This window comes from Podarcis pityusensis (assembly GCF_964106645.2).
Source record: "Podarcis pityusensis genome assembly, chromosome: 8".
Classification (NCBI taxonomy): domain Eukaryota; kingdom Metazoa; phylum Chordata; class Lepidosauria; order Squamata; family Lacertidae; genus Podarcis; species Podarcis pityusensis.
The window spans coordinates 39,524,427-39,543,269 of record NC_138033.1 but is presented as its reverse complement, the minus strand read 5'-3'; the positions used below and the strand labels follow the sequence as shown (position 1 = coordinate 39,543,269).

The following is an 18,843-nucleotide window of genomic DNA, read 5'->3' as shown; positions in this document are numbered from 1 at the left end:
AAACCAACACCTTGACCCTTCTACAAAATGGCCCTTGTCTGAAACCCAGGAAAGCCTCTACCAGGCAGCGCAGACAACAACAAACTAGATAGACCACTTGGTCTGATGTAGTATTGAGCTGCTTCCAATGCTCACCTCTAAGTTGCATGCATGTGTTTTAAGTGCATGAGAAACTGGACCTTTGGCAGAATCTATTGCACAGTCCTGGAAGAGAGGAATACGGCATGTAACAGAGTTAAGAGGAAGTACAGGTACATCACATTAATTCTGGAAAAGCCCCCCCTGGAATTGCTTAATACTAAATATCTCAACGTTCCCTGCTTTCATCAGATTAACTGCTGCTCTTAGTTTCATAACCAGTGTCTTTGTCAGTATAGGTAAGTTTACTGAAAAGCTCATCCAAATTTGTTTACATTTTTGGAGAAGCAAACCTCTTCTTCCTTGCTTATATATTCCCAGTGCTCTAAGCCATCGGGATGTTTGCCCTGGAACTCATTGAACAACCTGCTAGTCATGTGCAACAGAGAGAGCCTGGAGATTTGGGATCACCTTTCTCAATAGCACTGGGTGTTCTTCTTCGAGGCATCCAGGTGCACGAAGGGTATCTGAACGGCACTGTTACCTCATAGTATACCTGCCAGTTCGTTTAACCATACTTCTGGTTAGTTTGGGCATTTTAAAAAACCTAACATGCTACAGAGAGTACACATGCATAACTCTCCCACTGAAATCATTGGGACTTCATACTTTATTCCAATTCCAATAGAAAATTTCTATTTTCCTCCAGCAGTCAGCTCAGCGATTCCTGCCTGCCAAGCATGCTCAGTACTTATTCAGTTGGTTTTAGGAGGGAGTCTACCTGATAGTTTTTTTTATTATTATTATTATTATTATTATTATTATTATTATTATTATTATTTTACAGTTTTGTATACCTCAGAATTCCACAGAGTCTGGTGATGGTATTTTACTTAGGTGTGAGTAGTTTTCGTTTGGCTACATAGGGGCCATTATTGGGAGAAACGAGATCACTATTTCTACAAATGACTCACCTTTGCTTGAATCAAGTTGTATATTGCATCGGAAATAATCTCCTTCCTAAATGTGCCAAGAATTTCCCTTAGAAGTATTGAGCATTCTGTAGAAGAAAAAACAAATAAAACAGCATTTATGTGCCTGTAGGCAAATCTTTGTACTATCACAGGTCAGAACCAGTTGCTGGCTTACATCTCCTCCTTCTCTCTCCCTCCTCCTCCCCCCATATGCTAGCATTTAAGAGACCAAAAACCCCTTGACATGTAACCTTTGCTCACATAGGTGCTGCAGCATCTGAGCTGGCTTCCAATTACACAGTCTTGCACCCAGACGTCTTGTAGAAACACCATATTTACACACCGTGCAGCAGACAGATTATCAGCTGTGGTTCAATTTGGAACTCACATAACCCTTGTTTTAAAACAGCTGCCCTGATTGTCAGTTCATTTCCAGGCCATATTCAATTCATGTTGGTGTTTGAAGTCCTAAATAGCTGAGGCCACAAATTCCTAAAAAGATCACCTCCTCCCCATAGACCCTCTGACAAACAAAGCCATAGCCAGAGGCAAGCCTTTCAGGGTAAGGGCTCATCCAGGCTTCCTTCTTTGCTGTGCTTTTAGCAGTGCTGGATTTATGTATAGGTTAAACAAGCTATAGCTTAGGGCCCCACTCTACTGGGGCCCCCCCAAAAATGTAAAGGAAAAGAAACTGGATGTACAATTCCAAAATATAAGAGAAAAAACAAATAAAATAAAACCTACATACAGCAACAGTATTTTGTGTTGTGTAGGCTCCAATTTGTTATGTGCAAATGGCTTTAGATACCTATTAGGTCCATAAATTACTATATAGCATATATTCAACACAAAAAACAGTGACAATTTGTTGTTGACAAAGGACAGCTGGACATATAAAGGGCCCCATTACCTTCAGTAGCTTAGGGCCTCATCAAACCTAAATCTGGCCTTGGCTTTTAGGCATAGGTTTGTACTTTAAAGCTCTGTGTGCAAGTGCTTCTTCTTTTTCCCCCCTGCCCAGGACTTTCCCTGCCAAAACCCACTCTTTACTGCTGAAAAGAATTTCATGGGAAACCCAAACTGCTGTTTGTTCCAACTCAGCATTAAAGAGCAGGTTTTCCTGGGGAAAGTCGCAGGGCAAAAAGAAAAAGCGCTCATACATAGACTGGGAAAGTGTGGGCCTGTGCTTAGAAAGTGCAGGGAAACAGATGAGCTCTCCGTGAGACAGAGAACAACTGAGGTAAAGAGCAGAATCAACAAGGTTTATGCTTTATTGCTGTCTCTGCTTTTCCTCAGCTGACACACTCATTTTCAGATCTGACTTATGAAATGGTAGCCCGATGGTTTGCCAGTGGTGAGCAACAATAGATGTTACCTGTAGCATGTGGTCTGTAGCTGGGCTCTTGGTGCCAGCAGAGAGCCATGAGCTGTAGCAGCTTGTTGCTATGTGGCAGACTGTTTGGTACGAACTCTGGTTCAATCCCAGGGCGCAAGCCACTGCAGACTCCTGTCACAGCTTCCATCAAAGACTTCTTGCCTGAAGTAGGAAAATAATTTTTTGTGTGTGTGTGCACGCAAAACTTATATCAACAGTCTGTAATTTGCATGGCAAATCAGTTCACTCTCAGGATCAAATTTCCATGTAACCAAAGAAAGCAAGAAAACAACAGCCACAAGAGGGCAGCATATACCTAAAAGTAACTGTAGTTACTTTATTTTCCATTCAGAGTAGGAAGGAATTCCTTCCAGACCCTTTATCATCTTGGTTTCCCACCTCTGCACATGTTCCAGTTTGTCAATACAGTATCCTTCATTTTGTTAGCTTTGGCCCCAATACTAGAAGAAGATGCTACTTGCACAATGGTTGAAGAGAATCAAGACTGTGAAAAGATGCTTCAGTTGTGCCACCTATTCCTGGAATGGGAATGCAGCTAACCCCACCTAGTTGACTGCTGGTGCCAGGCAAGAATGGAAGCCACAAAGAACAAACAGGTAGAACAATTTGGGAGCTACCCAAGTCAAATGTGTTAAGAAGAAGTGATGCATGGAGTCCCTGACCTGGAAGTCCTATTGAACCCTGCAAGATTTACTTCTACATAAACATGCATAGGATGGGGTAGTATAGGGTATATTGGTCATAGCATATACCCTATAGCATATACCTCTCTGAGTGGTGAGAGACTCCAGAGGTTCTAGGGCTAATTTGTTTGAGATGCTGATAAGAACCCTTAGGTGACCATTTATGGTTGTTGTCTTATAGAGAAACTTGTCTGACTAGTTCAGCAATAGAAACCTCTGCTAGATTCTAACCCTCACTGGGTACAGGGCCCAAGAATTGGATGGAACTCTGGTGAATCTCTGGAGAGGAGTGGCTAATTGTTTGCTACTCCCTTTGCCTGACTATTTTAAAAACATGCAATGCATGCTTCCTTAAGCTGGTGTTGGCTGTACCCAAATGCTAGATCTCTCCTGAAAGCTACCTGCATTGTTAGGTTTATGCACAGACCAATTTATAAGTCGCCCAACAATAAATATTCTCCAAGTAATATACATGGTTGAGTAGGCAAAAATAAACCATACTGCGCAATGACTCAATAAAACCACAAATCACTGGAAACAACTCAGCAATAGTAGAACAGCATAATCGAGTCATAAAACATAAGTGAGACACAAATCAATGCCCCAATCAATCCAACAAAACTCAGCCAATCTACAAATGAACGAATTGCCATTGTTCTGCAGAGAGAGAAAATAAAATCGCATCAAATGAGCACAGACATGCAAAACTGACACCAACCAGAAATAGACTGATCTGCCCAGCCCTGTGACACATATACTTAGTAAAGGAATTATAATATATGTGTCAGGAGTTGGCAGACTCACTAGAGGATCCTTCAGCCACCCCCAGATTATGAAGATGCAGAAGTCTGTGGGTTGCATCCAACTGAAGTTCTACACAGAGCACACCCACAGAACTGAAGGACTTAATTAGTTATGTCCACTAATTTTTCTTTTTCGTTAAAGCAGGCAAGTCCACTAGGGGCTTATCCACACTTACCTCTTTCTAGGCATAGTCTGGGATTTAAAGCTCTGTGTACAAGCACCACTCACCCTTTTTTTTTTTGCCCCAGAGCTTTTCCTGCAAAAACCTGCTCTTTAAAGCTCTTTAAAACTGGAGCAAAAGTCAAGCCACAGAAAACCTGAACTGACATTTGCTCCCATTCAGCTTTAAAGAGTGTGTTTTCGTGGGGAAAGCTCAGGGCAAAGCTGCACTCGGACACAGAGTATTAATGACAGACCTCTGCCTGGAAAGAGTGCAGCAAAAGGTAAGTGTGGTTAAGCCCCAGGATAGAGATGTATCTTATAGATGTTTGATGCAGATTTGTAACCATCACGAAAGAATAAAAAGCAGCAGTAGCCATGGCCCTTAAAAGACTCAGAAGGCATTTGAAGCTGCTCCTTTTTCAAATGATAGCCAGCAGAAAAATATTCCAGTATGATTGCATTTAGGAAGGGACCAAACCAGATAGGAGGAGGTTAAATTAAACAGCACTTCTTTTATATTAGGGGGAAGAAGCTAGGAGGAAAATACAATTAAAGGCATACATGCAGCTGCCTACCTTTCAATGGCTTCTGTCTGACTAGGATTTCCCAGCACATCATTCCAAAACTAGGCACAAATATGGAAAGAAAAACGTCTGTTACTTTGGAATATCTGCTACCCATACTAGTTGGTTCACAAGCTTCATGGAAAAATCCATTTTTCATCATTGACCAAATAATTATTTCAATTGTTTTCAAAACTTGAGTTTCCACAAGTGTTGGTCTACACCTGAGTTTCCCCAGAATGTAACAGTAAAACTCTTCTGTGGTCAAGAAAGAAAAAGCTAACAGCCCTGAATCCGGAAATGGAAAGCAAAAGAAAAAAGAAAAGAAAAAACACCTATGACTAAAAAGACCAGTAGTTCCAGTTTATCTAAAGTATACATCTGCACGAAAGCTTGGGAAGGGCTCCAGGACGCTGCCTTATCACTCAGCCCTTCCACAAAAACAGAAAGGTTATTCAAACAAGTAGCCAGTATTAGGAAATTGTATCTTGGTATTGCACAGAAAATGTTACTATGATCTTCTAGCTAACCCAGAGAATGCTTAGAAGTAAGTGATATATACAGTTGTTGATGATGATGATGATGATATTAAACCACATATTGTCAGGCTCCATCTGATTTCTTTCTTTCTTTTTATTGAGTGCAAGCCTTTGCATGTCTACTCTGAAATGTCCCATTGAACTCAATTCTCATCACTCTCAAGTAAATGCACAGGACTGCAGGACTGAGATGTTTAATGCCCCTTCCTTCCAACTTCAATGGAAAACCTTCAGTCTTACAATAACTTTTAAAAAGAAAAATAATAGGAATGTAAGCACAAGCAAGGTACAGTGGTACCTCTGGTTGCGAACGGGATCCGTTCTGGAGGCCCGTTCACAACATGAAAAGAGTGCAACCTGCAGTGGCACATCTGCGCATGTGTGGGTTGCGATTCACCGCTTCTGTGCATGCGTGTGACATCATTTTGCACTTCTGCGCATGCATGAGCGGCGAAACCCGGAAGTAACACTTTCTGGTACTTCTGGGTAGCCGCGCATGCGTGAGCGGAGAAACCCAGAAGTAACACTTTCTGGTACTTCTGGGTAGCCGCGCATGCGTGAGCGGAGAAACCCAGAAGTAACACTTTCTGGTACTTCTGGGTAGCCGCGCATGCGTGAGTGGAGAAACCCGGAAGTAACACTTTCTGGTACTTCCGGGTAGCCGCGCATGCGTGAGTGGAGAAACCCGGAAGTAACACTTTCTGGTACTTCCGGGTAGCCGCGCATGCGTGAGTGGAGAAACCCGGAAGTAACACTTTCTGGTACTTCCGGGTAGCCGCGCATGCGTGAGTGGAGAAACCCGGAAGTAACACTTTCTGGTACTTCCGGGTAGCCGCGCATGCGTGAGTGGAGAAACCCGGAAGTAACACTTTCTGGTACTTCCGGGTAGCCGCGCATGCGTGAGTGGAGAAACCCGGAAGTAACACTTTCTGGTACTTCCGGGTAGCCGCGCATGCGTGAGTGGAGAAACCCGGAAGTAACACTTTCTGGTACTTCCGGGTAGCCGCGCATGCGTGAGTGGAGAAACCCAGAAGTAACACTTTCTGGTACTTCCAGGTAGCTGTGGGACGTAACCTGAAAGAACATAACATGAAGCGGACGTCACATGAGGTATGACTGTATAGGCAAAAGCAGCAGTTTCATTTAAAAGCCAGAACATTATACAGCAGCAGTAATTTAGCAAATTAAACCACCTGAATAAATTCAAAAGGTCACATTGTATTGAACAGATGCAAGACTCAGTGCTGAGGAGACCATTTCTCAGACCGAGTGGCACAGCCTTTGGTCCATCAAGGGATGAGATTCTGTTTTTGAAATAAAAACTCACCTGTAAACATCATCTTCTTGTGAGAAGCTACCCCCTTGAAGTATTTCTGGGGAGAGATAAAGCAAATCCCAACAGCTTCTGTTGTTACAGTTCTGTAAGACAGATCTTAGTTGCTGCCTTCTCCAGGTGGCTAGGCCATAGTCTGATATCTGAAAGAAAGAAGTGAAGTTTAAGAAATAGGATATGCTATTAACTGACCCAGCCCTCTCCTATGCAGTGCCCCCCAGATGCTTTGGACTACAACTCCCATCAACCCCAGCCAACACTCCAGTGTTGGCTAAAGCTGATGGGAATTGTAGTCCAGAACATCTAGAGTGTGCCGGTAAATGTTTAAACAGACCCACCTTAGCTCTGTACTGCAGATCTAGTAGGACATTTGAAGGTTTTAGGCTGTGGTGAAGGACGGGAGGCTTCAAACTGTGTAGATAACTTAGGCCCTCTGTCACATCTGCTAGGATTCTTACACAGAGAGGAAAAGGCAGTTCTGGGTAGAGTTCATGCTAAACAAAAAACAGGTTCACAAAGCCATTATGTCAGTGTTCAGCTCTATCACTACTTTACTAGTATCAATATTACCTAATGCACTATTTAAAAATGGGATTGCCAGTGTAGCATCCTTCAGATGTTAAATGGACTGCAACTCCGATCCTCCCTGAGCATAATTTATTCTGGTTTGGGCTGATAGGAGTCCAGCTACATCTGCAAAGTACCAGACTCTCTTTCTCTACCCACACCCCAATTTAAAACATGCATTTCCAACACAATTCAAAGTAAATATCACTGTGGGTCCTGAAGAAATTTTAGCCAGGTATTTTTTGGTGATTATGCTAATGTTGTGATTGGAAGATGTGTTCCTTTACTGATAATAATTAGTAGAGGATTAGTTTAGTATGATTGGTTTTAAATGCTGCATTGCTCTGCATTTTGTGGTGTCAAGTCATTTTGAGATTCTTCTGTAGCAAGCAGCAAATAATGTTATGCCCCTCCCCCAAAAACACAGTTGGCCATGCAATTCTATACATGCTTGTTTCTGAGACGAGTGGGACTGACCTCCAGGTTGAATGTGTATACAGAATTGCAGCCTAAAATGCCTGCTGGAGAAGAACCTAGAGGTTCCAGCCCAAAACATCCCCCTTCCATATCCCAATTGTTCACTCCCCAGCCCACAACCAAGGCAACCTAAACCTTGCTCTCATTGGCGGTTAATTCAGAATGACCAGTACCAAAGTGTTCCTTTACAGAATGAACAATTAAATGATGGAATTTGCCGCCAACTTTTTTTTAAAAAAAACCCTCACCTTCCCTGTTACAATACCCTATCTGCAAAGATAACGGGGTGTCATGTTACTGAAGACAAATGCAGGCAGAAATGAATTATACCCTGTACAAGCAACATAAAGGGGCTCAGTAGAAACTCACAAAGGATACTTTGGAACCGCTAAAGGAGGGCTTGACAAAAAGACTCCACTGCCTCTTACATACCTCATGAATGAGCAAATTGAGAGATCCATTATGCATCCATTCAGTGGCCACCCCAAGGACTCCTTGGAACTGGTAGATCCCAACAGGAGGCATGAGCCTGTTGCACTGTATGCAATGTATGCTGGCTACCTCTTGAAGAAGTGCCTTTAAATCTCTGCAGACATGATAAGGATCAAAAGACAGCAGTTATGCAATGAATATTTCATTGATGAATTCAGTGAGAGAATATTAATTCATTACTGCAAAAGTACTTGTCAAAAGTACCTTTGTGCTTTGTGATGCACAGCAATTAAACTCAGAAGTCTACAGTTAACTATTAATTCCACATTTTTGCTTGAACCAGGGGTGCTGTGGTTACTAGGTCACCTCTGGACTCTTGGCAGCAGGGCTTCTATTAGCCTTAGGGGCTGAGAGGCAGGGAAAGTTTACAGTATGGGATGTACTAAAAGTGCACTGTTAATTTATAGTGCCTGAATATAATCACACAGGTAAAGGATGACTCCATTAGGGGTGGTTTAACAACCCCTGGAGCAAATACTGAAGGTAATCTACAATCAGTATTTGGGACCCACCCCCAACCGGTTTCTAAATCCTTTCCATATTGTAAGTGAAGGGTGGCAGACCTTGGGCCCAAGTGCCAAAGGTGGCTCTCGAAGCTGCTCTACTTGGCTCTTGGAACTCTGCTCAGGCTATACCCCCTCTGTAGGCCACGCCTCTTGCTGGCACTGCTCCGCCCCCTCCTCAAGTGCTTCTGCCCGGTTGGAATGTGCTCTTGGACTCTCACGGATGGAGGATGGAGAGGTGAGTGCATGTTTGTGTGTACAGAAATTCTGACTGGATGCAGCCTACCATACATCTGTGTGTTGCTTCACTCACTTTTGCCTCTGGCTCCCTGCCCCTCTCACTGGCATGTGGCTGTCATGAATTCTGACAGTAACTTTAATTTTTAAATTTTCCCTTAGCCTAGTGGTAGAGCACATTCTTTGCTTGCAGAAGGTCTCAAGCTGGCATATCCAGGTATGGATTGGAAACTCTAGTCTGAAATCCTTCAGTGATGCTACAGCCTCCTATGTTGTAACCTTGTACCAGTAATCCATACCTAACCATATCTACTTCCTTTCACTTTCTCAATATTACTTATTTGTGTGCATTCCCCCCACTGTAGAGTATTCTGCTTCTGTGCAATTCACACTTATTTCCAATGCAGCAGCAGACATCACCACCCATTCTAGGAATGAAACAAACAAACAAACAAACAAACAAACAAACAAACAGGAAACCCACCTCTCTGTTGTTTCCTGGCTAGTCAACAACTTCAAGGAGACATCTATATTCGAAGGTGCATGGAAGGCTTTGAGAGCAAAGCCAAATCCCGTCCTAGTTAGACAAATACTCTCCAGATCTTTCTGGGAAAGGATGGGCATCAGGTTTGACATTTTGCGATGTTTAGAAAAGGACTGAAACAGAGAAGTGAAGCATTTTGTTCTGATTGCTTGTTTTTAAAAGAACACTACTGCCAGCATATCACACTGCAATACAAAAAGTCCTGAATTACTCCCTAGGGTGCAAACCGTTGAACTCCAGAGTCAGGAGCATTATCGTATGTAGCTTGAGGCTCTTAGTTGAAGCAGCATGATTTTTTTGTTTCTGGTGTTGTAAACTGAAGGGGGCTATGTTGAAGCAGGCTGGCCAAGCCTGCCATAATTTGCTCATGTGATTATTAGATGACCAACTCTGCATAAACTGAAGGACAAGCCAGGGACACCTCATCCTCTGCAGCATACATCTTGGTCCATAATTCTCATGGAACTTGTTGTCATGGAACTAGAGCAGGAGAGTCATCCCTTACAAATTAGGAATGTAGAAACAGGCGCATGAATCAGAGGAGCACCACATGTTATGGGACAGCAAACTCCTACGCAATACCTCTGGGGCTGGATAAGAGATAGCATCAATAAATGAGGTCGTGTGTTCCCAAAATAGAAAGGGACTTAAGCAGCATTAATCCCTAAGTGCATTATATGCAGACATCGCTGAGTGAGTTAGGAAAGCCAGGTTGAAATTAAATATTCTTCAAAATAGAGAATTTAGGACTGTGGCTTTCAAGTGCTGTTGGCTGAACTGAGGGTCTCCTTGGAAGCTTTGCAAAGTTCACCTATTCATGAATGGGAATGAGCATCAATGGTCAGTGGCAGATCTTCCTCTGCTACCATTTACAGTACATTTGTATCCTATCTTTCCATATGCAATAGCTCAAGGTGACTCACAGCAATAAAACATGCTATTTACAATAAAATAAAAAGCAATACAACAGAACGGTATTGAGTATATTTTAGGGTTGCACAAGCAACATTCAGGCACAACAGGTCTATGCACCATTCAAAATCTTTTCCATATTGACAAATCTGCCAGGGAATCCTGGTATATTGTAGAGGATTGCAGAGGATACACCCTAGGGTGCACCCTGTTTCAAGCAGAGTGCTAGACAGATATATAAGGCAGCTCTGAAAAGCTGCTTCACACGAAGCAAAATGTCCTACAAAGATACACAGAGAAGTGTATGTTTTGTATCCCATGTATACCATATTTCATGCCATACATGTGCATCAGCAAGCCTCAAATGAAGACGAATCCCTATGGCATATACTTGTAGCACAACAGACATGTGTACACTTTTCACTTTGCATTTACCCACACATACAATATCAGTTTTCTACATGGAAATGATAAGGCCTCATTGATTGAACCGAGTGCTTTCTGCAGGAGGGAGCAGGGAGAGATACCAAACTGGAACAAGGAAAAGCTGTGTTCATTTCTGAGCTCTGCAAGTATAATCCTAGATTACCTGCCTAGATCACATCATTAAATCAAGATGTCTCTATACTCCCAATTTGTACAGCTTGGATGTTCTTCCTTCAGTTTACGAGCTTTTTGGTATAATCTTTGTCATTGTGTTTATTTACATGACCATGGAAACCAGCTCCCCAAACTAGGCTTTTACCTTTGTACAAACTGTATTACTTCCAGTCACATAGCCTTGCTAGTCTGTTGCAACAAAGAGTCTTGTGGCATTTTAAAGAAGAAGAGATGTATTGCAGCATCAGCTTTCCCCGACTAGAAGAGGGATGGGAAACTCTCCAAGTGTTGTTGGACTGCACCTCCCATCATCCAAGACCACTGGCCATGATGGCTGGGGCTGATAGGTGTTGAAGTCCAACAATATCTGAGAGCCACAAGTTCTGCAGCCCATTGTTGTCACAGGCACAATCAAGTTTGCTGTCACAAAAATAGCCACAGAATTCAATCATGCTCACACACAACTGGTTGATTGTCCTTTGGCTTGTTACATTTCCAGCTTTAACATTTGAGAACCTGACAATGATTTTCCTTCCTGTAAGATTTAGCCAGAGATAGCATCCTACAACATACAAGGATTTCAAGTGGATAAAAGGAAAATAATCCAAGGCTTTATGCTCCAGTGGACACAAAGATCCTGACTGCATAACTATCCCTGAGAGCTTGCAAGGTGAAGTCCTAGTTTGAACCCCCACAACCCTGTTCCCCCATCAACCCTGGACCCTTGCCATCTGGTTGAGTGAGCAAGAGTGGAGCAGTTTTTATAACTCTGCCTAATTCCTCATACCTTCTCGGAAATAAGGCTATTTTAAAATGTGACTTGCTTATGAAATATTTCTAGCCATAGTTGGGTTTTTTTTTAAAAGAAAAAGATGCAGTGAAATTGGCAAAGCCAAAGATTGTTGTCGTTCTTTTAATCTGTTTTGCTCTGCTGAAGAAGCACATAGCCTTGCTTTATCTTTCACTCCTCTCTTTTATCCACACATTCAGTCTGTAGCCAAGACGTGCTGCTTCTTCAATTACAACACAGGAAAAACATAACCCTTTCTCAAAAGCCCTGGTGCATGCTCCAGCCACCTCTCTAATAGAATACTGCAATCTTCACTCTGGCCTCCTCACATCTAACCTGAACTCTGCTATCCAAATCATTGAACTCTCTCATTATCCTGGTCATGCCACACTCTCTTCTTGGCTGTTCCCAGATACAGCACTAGTTCTATGTCCTTAACTTTGAATTCCACTATGTCTTTGCCACCACTTTATCTCTTTGTTATTGTATCTAAATACACGCCTGTCCATGATTTCTGCATCACTTGTTCCACTTGGTCCACAATCCAAAGGGCTCCTGATCCCTTCTAACAGCTCCACGCTTTCTTCCTTGCTTGGGACTTCCTCCCAGATCACCTCTATGATGCTACCTTTCTGTACTAAAATCCATAAAAGTTCATAAGGCAAGCTGGAAACAGGGACAAAGTCCACAAACATTTTGATTTTTCCCCAATGTGGAATGTGTGTGGAGCAGAACAAATAGAAACTAAGCAGAAGAGAAAGTGTAACTAGCAGCTCTGGGGATAGGGCTGAAATAAAAACTGTATCTGAGCTGACCCAAGACCTCAACCCTGACCAAAATATGGTTTAGCAGGCCAAAGTTTGCTTTCACTTTCACATTGTATCTATTCTAAGCGATCACTTGGCATTTCTCTTCAAAAGGAATTGTCAGTGGGAAACAGAACTTGTTCACCTACTAATGTAAAATGCATTGCAAAGATGTTTAGCTTGTTTAAAACCAGCAACTATGCAACTAGGCCCCCAGAAGAAAAGTGGAGGATCTGATTCTGCAAACTGCACCCATCCAAGGCATGGCATTATGTCACAAACAATGGATTTAATTAATTGAGAAATGTAATAAAATCAGCCCGGGACAGCACAATCCTTTTCATGTAAATCCCATTTAGTTCAGTGGGTTGTATCAGCCCAAGTCATAAGTGTGGATCAGACAGCAGTCAAAAAGACATGTTGTGCAATCCATTTCAGCATTGCTTTACAGAATAAAGACTTAGTTTCAAATCGGGCTAAAAGTGAAAGGGCCGGAAAAGTGACTTCTTAAAGATATAAATATATAAATAATTGTTATAGGACCCCTTCTCATTAGACCAGGTTTTATCCCCCCACCCCATACCATAGCTATGCAAAGAGTGGGAGAAACAGCATGTTTGGTGTTCTTTTGGAAAACGAATTGTTTAACTATCATCTGACCAGCAAGCATTGGGGGACATTTGAGAACTTATCCCACGTTACAGAGTTTTATTTCTGTACGTCAATTATGCTTCAAAAGTACCTTCAACAGTCACGAAAATTTGCAGACTCATTCTAGTACTAGTTGGTACAACAAAACAAAGCCTTCAGCAGATCCCATTGTCACCTCCTGTTGTGGGATGTCCCCTGCTTTAACAACCTCCCACTAAAACAAGGCAAAACACCATTCCGTAAAAAACCCAATTTCTTCAGCCATATGGGGTGGGGTGAGATGAGAACACTTGCAAGAGAGCATTAAAACTTACCTCAAATAATGTGAGCAGTGAATACACAGGCTTAATAGCGGTCAACTGCTCTGGAGAAGAGAAGAAAGTATCTCCAACCCAGCACACTTCTGCAATGCACTCTTGTGCTCTGCTGATTATGAGTCAGATGCACAAACTCCTCCTTTATTGGCTGCTGACAGAGGCCAATTTTCCCCCCAGGCTAAGTTACAATTGTAACTCTTCCGTGCCCACAGATGACTTCATTTTCAACCATGTCTGCCTTCCTTCTGACATTCTGCAAAACACATTTAGCAAAAATTCATACAACATGCAAGAAGGGAGAATTCTGGTTTCTTTGTCAGTAATAAACCCTCATTAGTTAATTCAAAAAGAAAATGGAATTCAGACAATACTATGGTAGGATGTGAGGAAAAAACTCCACACATCAAGCGTATCAAGGCAAACTTGCCCCCCCACCACTTGAATTTTTTTTTTTTTAAATTGGGTAGAAGTGAACATTGCAAGCAGCAGCATTAAATGTAAACCTGACCCACATGCCACTCAATTACCAAGGGTATGAGAATAGAGAAAATTACAGAATGGCAGAGAAGAACAGAAAGGACAGGGGAAAGAAAAAGGACACAAACTCTTACTCCACTCTTTTGGCTGTTGCATTATTATTTTTTTAATGTTTTCTTTCCATTTCTGGAGGGGAGAGAGACTTTCTGCTGGCCAACAGGCAATGGCTTTTCCACCTGCCTTGACCCACCCTCCAGCCCAGGAAGCCTTTCCCAGACCATGACTATGAGAACAGCAGAAGCAGCTGGGAAGAGAGGCGTTCAGAGATATTTTTTAAAAATATTATAAGTTGTCTGTCCTTGTTTCTCAATTTGACCCTTTTACATGATTTTTATGTTTTGTGGTAATTTATTCTCTGTGTCTTGCTGTTACTTTTATTGATTATAGATTAGCAATTCTTTATTGTAATTTATAAGTGTAAACTGTTTAATTATTATTTGCTGATGTGTTTACTATTGGATTAAAATGTATTATTGAATATTGTTTTATTTGGTATAAGTTGTTTATATTTAAGTTATTATGACTTTTTTATATTGGATCAGATTGTTACTATTAATGTTTGATGTTTTATTATGTTTTTATATGTGTTGGAAGCCGCCTAGAGTGGCTGGGACAACACAACCAAATGTGGGGTATAAATAAATTATTATTAGTAGTAATAATAATAATAATAATAATAATTCAAAGGCATTGCACTGAAAGAATGTGACTACAGTGGTACCTTGGTTTTCAAACTTAATCTCTTCCAGGAGACTGTTCGACTCCTGAAACCATTCGAAAACCAAGGTGCAGCTTTTGATTGGCTGCAGCAGCTTCCTGCATTCAAGTGGAAGCCGTGTTGGATGTTCGGCTTCTGAAAAATGTTCACAAACCGGAACACTTTCTTCCAGGTTTGTGGCATTTGGGAGCCAAGCCGTTCGAGTACCAAGGTACCACTGTACTAGTAACTCTGGATTGCCAATGAAATAAAAGAGGTAGCCAAGCCTGGTAAACATTTGGCACCCGGGGGCAGCTGATGGGGTTTCACCCAAATATCTACCAGTAAGCCCTGATCTACCTCCTGCCCAGCCCTAGTATGAAGTCCCACCTGAAGGCTGAAATTGCTGGCCAGCCACTTGCAGGCTAGCTCGCAGCAACAGCTTCATCGTTTAATTCTACGGAATGTACAGAGTAGGCTGCACCGTTGTATTCATTTTCTATGCACCAGCTTGTCCTGCACTGGCTTCAGAAGCATAAAGAGTGGCTGAGGAAACCCAGCCAGATGGGCAGGGTATAAATAATAATAATAAAAATTATTATTACTATTGAAGAAAAAATGTTCTTGGAGAGCTGCTGCTGAGCAGTGAAGACAAAGCTAAGTCAATGGTCTCACTCATTTTAAAGCAGCTTCCTACATTCCTATGATCTATCTCTCCTCCACCAACCCATTCACTCTCCTGCATTGAATTCATTGTCAACTACCAGGTGAGTTGTTAAATACAAGCCTGCTGTGTGCAAAATGGCTTGACTGACTGAAGAACAGCATCGTGACTGAAGAACAGAAATGTAACAAAATATTATATCTCAACATGGGATCTGGCCAGGACACCAGAAACCAAACAGCAACGCATTGCAATTCCTTTAAAAAAAACCCCAACTGTCAAGTGTTACATCTTTAATACAGGATTCAGCCTTTTGTGGGTTGACTCTTGAAAGTTTGAAGAAAATATACTTTTTAAAAAGGTGCCCAGATTTGGAAAAAAAAATATCAATAGGTATGAGTTTCAGTGAAAGAAAATGTTATGCAAATGCCAGTGTGGGGTATAGATTAATTGAGTTGGTCCCATCAACAACATTCAGAAAGGATAATATTGTGGATGAGCAATGTATTTCTGAGTAAGAAATAAATGAGTCAGAGTATCAGGTGGCAAAACATTGCAAATAAGCAGCATGTAGGCCACCAAATACCACAGCCATTGCACATCACTGTTCAGAAAGCCTGTGGGAATGCTAGGAAGGTGTTCTGGTGAACTCTTTCTGTGTCATTCTGGTTATTCAGGTTGGGCAGCACCTTCATTTGTCTGGATCTGACAGAGACTGAGGACAGACCTATGCTACAGTGCCTTGTTGATCTTTGTTATTTGCCTCTGCACAGAGAAGATGAGCATGAAATGATGCACCAAGCAATTAAAGTGACAATGAGCTGTTCAGGCCTGGAAGGGCTGCCACCTTCACCTATTCACAGGTATGCTTCCCATCAGCAGCTGTGAGCTCATGCATTTAGGTGTACTGCAGCCAACAGCAGCCTCCTCCAACATGGTGCCCACAGCTTCATTGGTCAGGGGCCAATGGGAGTTGTAGTTCAAAGCATCTGGAGGACACCAGGCTGGCCAAGTGTATTGTTCAGAAGCCTTGCCTATGGTTTCTTCCATGACATGTTAGCTTTTGCATGCATAGTAGTGTGTGATTAATATGGAGCACCATTCATTTACATGCATCACAATCTGCAGTCTGATCTGATACTATGCAGTAGCGAAATATGAACCAAGTTCAGCTCCTGCCCATTTGAGCTGCCCCTTGTGAATGCTTTATGCAAAAAAAAAAAAAAAAAAAAAAAAAAAGCTTTGCACCCATGCAATCATGTTTAGTTCAAGGACTGAGCCCTCTGAATGTAAATCAAGAAGGAGAAGTAAAACAGTGGTGCCTCGTGGCTGACTTGGCAGGACTACCTTTTTAGCACCTACCCTCCCAGAACTGCCTCCATCAGCATCCATTCCACCTGGCTCCATCAGAGGGAGAAGCAAGACAGTGAAGCCCCCTGTGCTGGTTTAGTGGGATAGGCTCCTCCCATCCCAGTGTGGACTTTTTGCAGTGGCCCTTCCACTTAGTCATTATGAAACTCAATGGCAAAGTATAGGCTCTGCATGTGGAAGGTCACAAGATTAATTCCCATAATTGCTTGCCAGAGGATTTCAATGAAAGACCCCAGAGAGTCCTTGCAATGCTGTGATGCATATATGGCAGACTCACATGAACTTGGATTTGTGTGTTTTCCTCTTCCCTCCCCATCCCTTTCTCCTTTTGCATTGTATCCATTAAGAGCTCACAAACTATGAGCTCACAAACTTCAAAGCTTTTTACAAGCGTTCACAGAAGGGCACTATATAAATTCAAAAAACAAACGCTATGCTACTGTAGCCTAATGATGCAGTTATGAATCAGAACATTCCCAGTTCATATTTCACCTCTACTATAAACTCTCTTAGGCAAGTCACTCTCCCTCAACCTTAGCCCCCCATCTGCAAAACAGGAATAACAACATCAGCCAAGCTTACAGTGCTGCTGTACAGACAACAGCATGGTAATACAGATAGCATACTTTGACCACCCTGAAGCACTTTATTAACATTACCAAGCAAAGCCTGTCCATTGCTGCGTTTAGTCAAAATATGCAGAATATTTATATTCAAAGTCATCTAGATGTGGAAACACATACTTCCCATCTCCTCGGAAGAACACGGGCCTCATTAATGTCCACACCCCCTCATTAACATCCACAAACCTTTGTTAACGTCCACACCCTCAGAACATCAAGTGCCAGACCTACCTAGTTCCAGGATGAAGTCTTTGATGATTTAAGAAGCACTGGTGATTCATGAGAAGCACTAGGACTCCCAGACCTTTCCCTGGTTTCTATAAATGCAAGAGCTGTGATACTCTCATAAGGGAAAATGAAGACACAGTAGTGGTTCACCAGCTTCTTTGACAGCTCACAATTCTGGAACGAGCCCTTTTCAATTTGTAGGTCACATTCTTCATGGGGGCTGCATGCCAGTGGCGGGCAGTGCTAGAAGAAAAAGTGGGTGGAGCAATGGGAATGACTACATCCCAGCCCTGCAAAAGTCGGAGATTACACACACACACACACAGAGACAGAAACAGAGAGAGAAGGAGAGAGAAGTGTGCAACTACATGAGAGTTGTAGCTCAGAGACACCTGGAGGACCAAAGATTCCCCACACCTGGGGTAGAGCAGGAATGACAAAGGTGGTGGGGCTATGGAGAGACAAGGGGTCTGGACAGGGAGGCATTAAGGGCTGCATTTGGCTCCTGGGCTTGAGATTCCCCAGCCCTGCCTTAGTACACATCATCCTATATAGCCTTAATCAACACGCTAGGAACACCTTCCACAGTTCCAATTTCATGCCATTATTTAGCAACATTAAGATTACATGCCTAAAATGCTAGCATATTAAAAAGAGGTTGTCAGCACTGGCTATCAGTTTTTGTGTTCTTGCTGGGGCCAGTTCAGAGTACTGTAATGTTTTTGACTTGTATCTCTGCCTGTTAGTAATGATCGCCAGAGGCTCTGGGTTTGGAGGTTAAAAGGGTGGAGAAAGAAGGGAGACTTGCACCAAGGACTTCCTTTTGTTTCTTCTGAATCTTCCAACACTGAGGTTCCCTGGATGATCCCAGCTTCCATCATTATGAGAGACTCTATTTTCCCCACACTGTGCATAAGTATACACACCTCTATCATGTCTGGACCTTAAGTCTGATCCTGCTATACTCTGCTTATGTTTTTAAACTGACCCAAAGTGAAGTGGTGGTTCTAGGGTGCTTTCCAGGCAATGCTAAACTGCCCAAGGCAAGTAAGTATCACTTTCAGCTCTTGACAGAGCAAGTGACAATGATGAAAGGGACTTTCCCAAAACCACTATTAAATTTAACTGTCTAATTTTAGAATATAGAAAAAACTTTTTTTTTTTTAAACCCAAAGGAAAGAGCAAATGGTATGTAGGGTATATAGCAGATAACATGAATGAGAGAATATTCTTATTTACTGACTGCAGGAAGTGAAAAGAAGAGAGAAAATGGAGAAAGAACTAGTGAATTCTCT

General features: G+C 42.2%; 1 protein-coding gene across 2 annotated transcripts in view; it reads right to left on the bottom strand.

The window, feature by feature from the left end:
* Positions 1 to 18,843, bottom strand: part of LOC308482603 (receptor-interacting serine/threonine-protein kinase 2-like) — a 28,229-nt gene that overhangs the window by 6,149 nt on the left and 3,237 nt on the right. Inside the window, exons 1-10 of one of the 2 annotated variants that reach the window (XM_081015852.1) lie at positions 17,552 to 17,753; positions 13,426 to 13,681; positions 9,293 to 9,465; positions 8,009 to 8,162; positions 6,871 to 7,026; positions 6,527 to 6,675; positions 4,673 to 4,722; positions 2,428 to 2,589; positions 1,053 to 1,138; positions 136 to 204 (exon numbers count right to left, since the gene is read on the bottom strand). In XM_081015852.1, coding sequence (XP_080871978.1) covers positions 136 to 204; positions 1,053 to 1,138; positions 2,428 to 2,589; positions 4,673 to 4,722; positions 6,527 to 6,675; positions 6,871 to 7,026; positions 8,009 to 8,162; positions 9,293 to 9,444 — 978 coding nt within the window. In that variant the 5' untranslated portion in view covers positions 9,445 to 9,465; positions 13,426 to 13,681; positions 17,552 to 17,753. Of the gene's footprint in view, positions 1 to 135; positions 205 to 1,052; positions 1,139 to 2,427; positions 2,590 to 4,672; positions 4,723 to 6,526; positions 6,676 to 6,870; positions 7,027 to 8,008; positions 8,163 to 9,292; positions 9,466 to 13,425; positions 13,682 to 17,551; positions 17,754 to 18,843 lie in introns of those variants that run through there. The other variant, XM_081015853.1, reaches the window with a different exon arrangement.